Source organism: Cydia pomonella, chromosome 1 (genome assembly GCF_033807575.1).
Source record: "Cydia pomonella isolate Wapato2018A chromosome 1, ilCydPomo1, whole genome shotgun sequence".
Taxonomy (NCBI): domain Eukaryota; kingdom Metazoa; phylum Arthropoda; class Insecta; order Lepidoptera; family Tortricidae; genus Cydia; species Cydia pomonella.
This window is the reverse complement of record NC_084703.1, coordinates 26,882,395-26,893,594: the sequence shown is the minus strand read 5'-3', so window position 1 is coordinate 26,893,594 and position 11,200 is coordinate 26,882,395. Positions and strand designations below refer to the sequence as shown.

Sequence of the window (11,200 nt, the reverse complement as noted above, 5' to 3'; positions counted from 1 at the left end):
AAAAGTAGTTTTACCTGAAAATCATTGGTTAATAGTAATTGTGACTGTTACTATCAGTCAAAAGTACTTTTGACCGCAGGCACTCGACAAAAGCACTTTTGACTAAAAATAACAGCCAAAAATAGTTTTTCCCAAGGAGGTTGGTTAAAAGTACTTTTGACTGTCAGATTCCGTCATAAGTAGTTTTGACTGGTTGTCAGTCAAAACCCTTAAAAAGTTAAGCTAGTCGATAAAAAATTCTAAGAAACGCATATAAAACAAATTAAATTAAATACTGTTAAAGGACTTGTAAGTGTTTAATATTAAAAATGAGTGAGCACGAGAGAAAAGAAAGATTTCTACAGCGAATTTTAACAATTGAAGACATGAAAGATACACATGTTAATGTTATGCCAAAACGAGACTTTGAAAAATTCACAATGGATGTGGAGGACGCAAAATTCGAAGAAAAGAAATCACCGATACAATATAGTAGGCTTAAACGCTTTAATGTCATTGAAGTCTGTGGTATAAAAAAGTTATTCACAAATACAGAGCCGTTCAAATATTTTTTACCGGCTGAAGAAATCTACGATATAATTGATGCAGCACATATTTCTATTGGACACGGTGGTCGCGATAGACTTAAAAATGAAACGGCAAAAAATACGCTAATATTACAAAAGAGATGATTACCATATATTTATCTATGTGTGAGGTATGTCAAAGGAAGAAGAGTAAGAAAATGAGGGGTTTAGTATCGATACCAATTCTGCACACTGAAACCAACAGCCGCTGCCAAGTAGATCTTATTGATATGCAGTCGCAAGAAGATCGCGGGCATAAGTTCATTATGGTATATCAGGATCATTTGACCAAATTTGTAATTCTGCGACCACTGACATCAAAACGAGCTACAGAAGTTGCATATCAATTGATGGATATTTTTTTGACCTTTGGAGCGTCATGCATTTTGCATTCTGACAGTGGAAGAGAATTTGTGAATTCAGTTATCAAAGAATTAGCATCATATTGGCCGGAGTTGAAACTTGTTACTGGAAAACCACGTCATAGTCAAAGCCAAAGATCTGTGGAAAGGGCTAACCAAGATGTTGAGAAGATGCTAGCATCTTGGATGCACGACAATAAAAGTACTAACTGGTCTAATGGTCTCAAATTTGTTCAATTCATGAAAAATAGAGCATTTAATTCAGGGATAAAGCAGTCTCCGTACCAAGCAATGTTTGGAACTGAACCTAAAGTGGGACTAACAACATCGAAGTTTTAGGATTTTGAATAAATGAGACCATTCTGTTAGTAAGTATAGTATATTCAATTCAGTTCAATCAATAAAATTATTTAGCAAAATTGGTTGAAAAATAACGGAATTCTGAACAAACAAACAAAACAATAATTTATTTGCAGAAAAGGGGTAAAGATTACATGTGTTAGTGTAAAAGAAATACGTTTCACCTTTTCCAACTGTTTTAAACAGTATGCAAATACAGAGGGTATTCATTAGAATTTAAATACTCAGGATAACATTAGAGTAACATAACATCAGTAAAAAAAAGAGGCAGTAATATAGAGAGTAAGAATCAGTTGGAATCAGAATACAATTAGAAGACAGTAAATAGTTTAAGAAATTGTTGTAATAACATCACTCCGTATGGTTCATAAAATCATTTACATTATAAAAACAGCGATCAGTGAGCCAATATCTCAGTTTTTTAGTAAATTCCTTGCCATCGAGTGCTTTTATTTGTACTGGTAATTTATTGTATATTACAATACTCGCATTGTAAGCGTTCCTTCTGTAAATGTCAGTCATGCAGCGCGGTTGATTTAGAATATTTTTGTATTGAAGTAAGAGTACGGAATTCTGAAGTTACAAACATTAACAAAAACATACAACCGAATTGAGAACCTCCTCCTCGTTAAGTTTGGAAGTCGGTTAAAAATATACAAAAAAGATTGTAGTTATTTACCCATAAAATCATAATCATTTACCTACCGAAAAATCTCCTAGTAATTGCAAAGTTATTTCTCGCAGGGCAAAACCACCCCCTAGAGCGCACGTTTCCGTAACACAACAATGAATGAAATAGATGTTAATATGAGTCATATATTAATAGTTTTATACATGATCGTAATATATTAAACATAATCATTATCCGTGTCTCAACGATTCCAGCCAAGAACAACATTTTTTGATTTGGTTTCATTGCACCTTGCACCTTAATTTGGTTTTACCCAAATGGTTGTACCAAAATACCAACATTCCTACATTTAAACGGAATCTCACAACACAACAAAAGAAATAGAAAATTCAAAATTATTCAATAAAGCACTTAACACACATCTAAAAGACAAATCTTTTTATACGCTGCAGGAGTTTTTTGATAATGGAACGTTAAATTAATACCTATGCTATGAGTAGGTAACTTAGCTCTTAAGCACTGCCTGTGATCTCAAATAATTGTCTCTAAATCTTTGTACTAGATTGTTATTTAGACTGCTGCGCCCTTGCAGGGTACATATTATGTAATTTTGTGTACTTAATATGATTGCAATAAATGCTTTGTCTTGTCTTGTCTTGTCTTGTCAAGTTTTTGCAAGATTTCCCCAAAATATTCATTCATTTATAAAACAAGAAGTAACATCGGCAAATCGAACTTTGACAAAACGTACTTTTTCACATTTGGGTTAATTTTTTTATGATATAAGTGGCAAACGAGTAGACGGGTCACCTGTAAGTGTATTGCCGGCCTTAACTTTTTGGGACTTAAAAGATAATTTTAAGACCAAAAACATTTGACACATAAAAGTGAAATTTAGGACACATAAAGGCCTTATGAAAGTGATGTGCAATGAAACCAAAGTACTTTTTTGTCCAAGTACTATTTTTAAATCAATTAATAAAAAAGTATAAAAGAAAATATCATCCCGTTTTATATAAACCATCAATTGATACGTTTGAAGTTTGTATCTAGCCAAATATTAACGTCTCAACACGCTGGTGTAAGTTTGATAAGAAATAAAGAACTATTTGGATTGGTACCGCATAAATTGCTAGCGCGTATAAAACGGGATGATATATTAGTTTATACTTTTCCAAGACGGATTTAATTACTTTAATTTTATTTTTCCATTTTTAGTTTTTCTTACTAGTGATTACTGATTCGATGCATCATTCTGCAAGACTCGTTCCTGTCTGGTCAAACTGTCATGTCACAACTTTTTGCGCTTTGGTTACGTTTCATGTTTCAAGGTCTGGATCTGAAGCCATCAAGATTTTAGGAGTTGGACCTCATGACACCTATCATCAGAAAATTCTGCCTATAAGATTTAAGGAGTTCCCTGGATTCCTCACAGATCCTATCGTTATAACTGTATTTTGATAATAACGGGACCGACTAGAGACTAAACAATTTTCAAAATCGGTTAGAAATAAATAGAAATGAAGAAGTTCTGAGATACAAAAGAAACCTCCTTTTTTGAAGTCGGTTAAAAGGAATCAACGTTAGATTTTTAACAGTAAATTTTTGGTCAGCAATCTAAGTTCCATGAAGGAATAAAAAATATATTACTGGGAAATTCGAGAAATTTTCCATCATGCTTTTCTGGCTATACTGAATGTTTTCAGATTCACGTTGCAAGAGGGATATAATGGAATGGAATAAAATGGGTAACATATTAGACTCATTTCTTATGAAATTAAAACCCCAATTTATCTACTTTTATTACAATGTTTAAATATTTTGTTCTTCAAAATAAGATTTTAAACGTTGACTTATTTCTTGACCACCTTGTATAGAAAAAATTAAATAGATAATAATTCTAATCCCTTTATTGGAATAACTTATACAATTTTATAGATAATACTATAACGATAACTATCTAAGTTATGGCTAAAGTGGCAAAATATATCGGAACAATCTTATTTCTATGGTAACAAAGGTGTGCTAGCCTTTCCTTGATAATGTTCAAGAATCCTCCTAGTCTCTAAAATCTTCTAAATTTCTCAGTGGTGAGGAAATGTTATAAGAATAATGACGACAGTTTGCAATTATTTACTAGTAGGTAAATTGCAAAATGCAACAAAACTCCAAATAAATAGATACCAAAATTTTGTAGGTGAGATAAGCATTTTTAGGGTTCCGTAGCGAAATGGCAAAAAACGGAACCCTTATAGATTCGTCATGTCCGTCTGTCTGTCCGATTATGTCACCGCCACTTTTTTCCGAAACTATAAGAGCTATACTGTTCAAACTTGGTAAGTAGATGTATTTTATGAACCGCAGTAGGATTTTTACACAAAAATCGAAAAATAACAATAAATTTTGGGGGTTCCCCATACTTAGAACTGAAACTCAAAAAATCTTTTTTCATCAAACCCATACGTGTGGGGTATCTATGGATAGGTCTTTAAAAATGATATTGAGGTTTCTAATATCATTTTTTTCTAAACTGAATAGTTTGCGCGAGAGATACTTCCAAAGTGGTAAAATGTGTCCCCCCCCCCCCCCGTAACTTCTAAAATAACAGAATGAAAAATCGAAAAAAAATATATGATATACATTGCTATGCAAACTACCACCGAAAATTGGTTTGAACGAGATCTAGTAAGTAGTTTTTTTTTAATACGTAATAAAATTAAAAAAAAAATTTTTTTTTCATCAAACCTATACGTGTGGGGTATCTATGGATAGGTCTTCAAAAATTATATTTAGGTTTCTAATATCATTTTTTTTCTAAACTGAATAGTTTGCGCGAGAGACGCTTCCAAAGTGAAAAAATTTGTGCCCCCCCCCCCCTGTAACTTCTAAAATAACAGAATGAAAAATCTAAACAAAATATATGATATACATTATTATGCAAACTTCCACCGAAAATTGGTTTGAACGAGATCTAGTAAGTAGTTTTTTTTTATTTCGTCATAAATGTACGGAACCCTTAATGGGCGAGTCCGACTCGCACTTGGCCGCTTTTTTATAAATATTTAATGTCAGTAACGGGTCTAACGCGATAAAATATCAATATTTTACCTTTTATATATTAATATATATATATGTATATGTATATATATATATATATATATATATATATATATATATATAAATAACAATAAATTTTGGGGGTTCCCCATACTTAGAACTGAAACTCAAAAAATCTTTTTTCATCAAACCCATACGTGTGGGGTATCTATGGATAGGTCTTTAAAAATGATATTGAGGTTTCTAATATCATTTTTTTCTAAACTGAATAGTTTGCGCGAGAGATACTTCCAAAGTGGTAAAATGTGTCCCCCCCCCCCGTAACTTCTAAAATAACAGAATGAAAAATCGAAAAAAAAATATATGATATACATTGCTATGCAAACTACCACCGAAAATTGGTTTGAACGAGATCTAGTAAGTAGTTTTTTTTTAATACGTAATAAAATTAAAAAAAAAATTTTTTTTTCATCAAACCTATACGTGTGGGGTATCTATGGATAGGTCTTCAAAAATGATATTTAGGTTTCTAATATCATTTTTTTCTAAACTGAATAGTTTGCGCGAGAGACGCTTCCAAAGTGAAAAAATTTGTGCCCCCCCCCCCCCCTGTAACTTCTAAAATAACAGAATGAAAAATCTAAACAAAATATATGATATACATTATTATGCAAACTTCCACCGAAAATTGGTTTGAACGAGATCTAGTAAGTAGTTTTTTTTTATTTCGTCATAAATGTACGGAACCCTTAATGGGCGAGTCCGACTCGCACTTGGACGCTTTTTTATAAATATTTAATGTCAGTAACGGGTCTAACGCGATAAAATATCAATATTTTACCTTTTATATATTAATATATATATATGTATATGTATATATATATATATATATATATATATATATATATATATGATGGTCGATATTGTCTACTTGACAGCATGAAAACGGTGTGCGTCACTTTCAATTAAAAAGTGACGGTTATTTTATCACATGGATAAAGCCATCTATGATACGCCTGCAGTAGGGCTAAGATGGTCGGCTCTTTATAATTTGTCACCATGCCTGTTACGTTCTAACAAGTAAGTAAGTGCAAAAGTGACAGGCATAGTGACAAATGATAAAAATGGAACCATGCTGCCACCGCAGTTGCACTAGTGGTCACGGAAGACTGACGCCCCAGCAAATGTCAATGGAGATATTAGTAAACAACACTAAACTGCCCGATATTAGTTTAGATAAATGTTCTGTTGAAAATTTTAGGGTGTTTTTTAATTTCGATCGCCTCTCTCACGATCCGAGGATAATAATAGTGACGCTTGGTAGATAGGACTTTGGGTGTGTGTAGCTCAATCCAGTGATTTGTTTCAGTTGTCAGCAAGTTCTCAGCCATTACGGATTTGTGTACTTGGCGATTTTTATTGTAACAGCCGCTATGTGTTTCTTCACCCTCTCTTGAACGCAATGCTTAGTCTGGCCAATATACGTAGTTTTTCAATTGTATTACATCTGCAAGTTTGGTACGGAATAACATCAAGACATGCTACTTTAGATAACGGCATGTATACAGCCTTAATAGAGAATTTCTTGATTACTAATCCAACTTTCTCCGTTAATACCTTTCACATACGGCAAAAATAACGGTTGCCTGCTAACCTCCGGTTGTCTTTCCTTCGTTCTAGCTGTGCGTGGGATTTTTTGCATGTACCCATTTTTCCTCAGCACCTCCTGAACAGGGGCTAACTCCTTGTTTAAGTGTTCAGAGTGACATAAGTCTCGTACTTTAATTATTCTGTACCAAATTTTCCATACTGCCTTTCCATACATAGTCGAAAAAACACCTCGAAAGCTGATTGACAACCATTCATTTGAGCGAGTTCGTAATCGCACTTAAATTTGTTTATAAATACACTGTTTTATTTGGCAGCAAGGCAAATATGACAGGCACCACATTAGTCGTCTCATTGTTCGTGCCTATTCCGGCACCGGCATACACTGTATAGAGTTGTTTGAAAGGCTTAGGCACCCTTTTATAAGTGCCTTCTCCAAAGTATTGGATAGTGTTATTGTTGGAATTTACGATGAATTACTGTGCATGTTCAGACGAAAATATAAATATTTTGTGTTCATCGCCGTCTTCTACAATCATAAAGTCTTCTTTGAGCATTTGCGGTATCTTGACATCTTTCAGGCGTGAGAATTCAGTGTTGTTTAGGTCTAACGCCTTGTGTCTAGCCCTGTACAAGGAGCTTTTTACTTCTTCATACGAGCACAAGCTGAACTTTGGGTCAGCATCATGTAATTCAATTACTGCCTTTTCAAAAAAAAAAAATATGGGACCCATTTTTAGTGCGACTTCTTTACACAAATTAATGCAATGTCTCTGATATTCTGGTTGTCATGTCATGTCGTTTACATACATGCTCGCTGACTTTTAAAACTGAATCTTGATGTGCATCCAATGTGATTGAGGCGTAGCAATATTCACTACGATTCGCACACTTGTAATTTACGGAACCAGTTTTGTTTGTATGATTCCAGTTATATTTATGGCCGTCATATAATAAAGATGGTTTTTCTTTTTGATTTTTATTATATTGGAAGCCATTGTAAGACAATTGGAAAAAAGTGGCTGTGACATAATCGGACAGACAGACGGACATGACGCATCTATAAGGGTTCCGTTTTTTGCCATTTGGCTACGGAACCCTAACAATAGATTAAGTTTCAGGTTTACCTTTATGTTATAACTGTCATAAGTTGACACTGAAATAATGTATGTTGTTAAAGCGTCTATGGGTGAGAGATTAAGGTTTTGTTCAATTACAACTGAAAGCGGCCAAGAAGTTTTTAAACGGAGTCCATTCCATCTGACTCCTACTTTCCGAAATGTATCCCTTCCGATAACCGACCATCTTGAGCTTCTCGGAATCTCGCTGACTTCGAAACTCAACTTCGGCCCGCACATCGAGTCGAAAGCACAGTTAGCAGCAAAAAAGCTGGGCATCCTCAACAAGGTGATGCAGTATTTTACACCTAGGCAGCTGCTCGACCTTTACCTAGCACAAGTGCGATCGTGTGTGGAATACTGTTCACATCTGTGGGATGGTTCAGCAAAATACCAGCTTGAGACGCTCGAGTCAGTCGAGAGGAGAGCCAAGAGAATCATTAATGATGACGATCTGATGAATGCTCGACTCCAAAGTCTGGATCATCGTCGCAAGGTTGCCAGCCTAACGATCTTTTACAGGATACATTTCGGAGAGTGTGCCGAGGAACTGCACAACCTTATTCCTCCATCCCCATTTCACCATCGGACTACCAGACAATCGGCACTCCGGCATCGCTTCATGGTAGGTATTCCACACATACGCACGAAGCGTTTTGCTTCAACATTCCTTATGCGGACTGCCAAGGAGTGGAATGCCCTGCCCGAGTCTGTGTTTCCGCATGAGTACAATCTAGGTCTCTTCAAGGCTAGAATAAATAGGTATCTCATAGGTAAGCGTGCTCCACCGTAGATCGCATCATTACTTACCATCAGGTGAGATCGTGGTCAAACGCCTGCCTATCTATACATAAAAAAAACAGCTTCATATAGCTAAAAGGAATATTTCAATAAAAACTGTTTTTGCAAAAAAGATTCTTGGCGTCAAAAGGGTAACGGTAACGACTGAAAGACTGCTAACGACAAAGAGACATGCAGAAATAAAAGGAAAAAAATAGGGTATTTTGGGACTAGAGTGTCTTGAGAACTATACATTATGAGATTAAAGTATTTCGCCGCCTACAGGTGTACACAATTTGGGGTATTTTGGGACTAGTAAGAAAAGAGCGTACTCCCATCTTAAAGGCCGGCATCGCACTTACAACCCCTCTGGTGTTGCAGGTGTCCATGGGCGGCGAAAAAAACGAGAATGGGCCCTTTTGGAAATATGGTGTTTTGGGCCCTAGTTTCTTATGAGAAGAGGGGCTTTTGAAATTAGAGTGTATTGAGTCATTCTTCTTGAAAGGCGAACCAGGGTAAACATTATGAACCGTTTATTTCACCCTCGAAGTCGCAAGATGATATACAAGAAAAACGTTTTTAATATGTGCATCGTTGTATATAATCATCTCCCGGAGGAACTAAAGCTGCTAGAGGGAAACGCCTTTAAGCGCAGTCTTACAAACTGTCTCTTTGAGCGTTGTTTTTACAGCGTTAAGTCGTATCTCGAATACCAACAGTATTCAAATTAGTGATATTTAGTTATATAATTGTATTACTTGTGATATGCCTATTATGTAAAAAATTTAAATTTTTCGATTTTACATTATATTTAAATTTAAATTTATTTTTTATAATTTTACTGATTATAAATTTGCATGCTTGCATGCAAGCTAGATACATGAACTGTAAAACTGTATTGTAAAATCCCCATACTGTATCAATGCAAATAAATAATTTCGGATTTCTGAATAGTGCGTTTTGGGACTAGTGCATTCGCCACCGGAAATTTCGAACCGTATCTTACAAAGTTTTTTTTATACAATAAAAAGTTGTCGATTTAACTATCAATTGATGTTAATTATTTTCATATTATTTCTTTTGTTTTGTTTTCTTTTGTTTATTGCGGTAATTAAACTTAATTGAGAGTTTTACCTTCAGAAAACATGAGTGAATTAGTGATGAAGACGGATTACATTTTTTCAGGTTGTATTTTTACCTTCCAAATATGTTTTCTCTGCCGACGTGAAAAATGTTGTATACTATACGAGATCAAAGTTATTTACATCTCGTGCACTTTTGAGTCCCTTACTACGCTCAAGATACTAAATTGCACGGGACTCAAAATAAGCACTCGAAGAAATATCAAACTTTGCTCTCTTGTTGTACAGTCAGCATCAAAAGTAGCGGATCAAACAAGGCTTCAAAAGTATCTACCATTCTGTAACAGCTTAACAAAAAGTGATAGTTCTATATGTAGAACAATTAAGACTATAAATGACATACTTTTGAACGTAAATTTGAGAGATTTATCTAAATTTGGAAAAGTTATCCGGAATATCAGATACTTTTGGCGCGTTGTTTCATCCACTACTATTGATGCTGACTGTACAAATAACTATTCCACTTTTTTCATTTTTTTTTTATACTACGTCGGTGGCAAACAAGCGTACGACCCGCCTGATGGTAAGCAGTCTCGCGATGCGCGATGGTAAGCAGATGCGCGTTGTCGACCCTAATAACCCTCCCTCCCCTCGTTGAACTCTGGCAACCTTACTCACCGGCAGGAACACAACACTATGAGTAGGGTCTAGTATTATCTGGCTGCGGTTTTCTGTAAGGTGGAGGTACTTCCCCAGTTGGGCTCTGCTCTAGATCTGGAATGACATCCGATGTGCTGTGCCCTACCACATAAAGCGAGACATACCTCTCGTGTGGACGTAGTTTAAGAACGTAATTTTTTTTTAACTTAATTATTCTATTACTTTTTTTGTGTAATATATGCATGTTTATCCTATAAATATTATATGTATTTATATCCTCTACTTTCTGGTTCCTTGTTGTATAAATTAATGGGGGGGAGGGGGGGGGGGGGGGGGCTTAAGGGGCTTAACTTTTCCTAATTGTAAGCTCTACAATAACAGAATGTAATTTCAATCGCCGTTTCTAGTACAAAAACGGGATTATGAAAACATACCCTGACTAGTAGAAAATAAATAGAGGTCGTTTCAGAGCGTAATTAGGTTAGACGGATAAATTGGCGCCTCGGGTGTTATGTTCCCAGCTAACGAACGTACAGAAGATACAACATTTATATATATGCCTCCAACTAATTAGTATGCTACTGGTGAATTTAGAAGGTAAAATGACCTGTACTCGTAGGTGTGTAGCGAAGAGATTGCAAAATATAAGGCGATATTCGCCTAAAGAGACATTATTGTGTCGTGTCGAATCACTATGCCATAATTAAGTGCGTCGCGAACGTAGTAATTAAATAATTTAATTACATCAGATGTTACTTCAAAAATAGAAAGTAACACTAAGTCACAAGCTCGGATTACTGCCTCGAAAATCTTTTAAACGTCACGATACAGCACAAGGTATAGGTACACTCAACCAATTAGAATCCTAGGCCACTATAGAACCTTGTCGCTTTAACTACTAGATACTTGACACGCATCACTCAATAAGCACTGTCGTAGAAGTCATTATGGCATGGTTCTATAGTGGCCTAGGAAT

At 35.2% G+C, this 11,200-nt stretch overlaps 1 protein-coding gene across 1 annotated transcript; it reads left to right on the top strand.

Annotated features, from left to right (window-relative positions):
• Positions 1 to 308: 308 nt before the first annotated feature.
• LOC133529963 (KRAB-A domain-containing protein 2-like) lies at positions 309 to 1,378 on the top strand. The gene is given in 2 exon segments (XM_061867758.1): positions 309 to 636; positions 639 to 1,378. Coding segments are annotated over 2 exon segments (957 nt in total). The 3' UTR covers positions 1,268 to 1,378.
• The last annotated feature ends 9,822 nt before the right edge of the window (positions 1,379 to 11,200 follow it).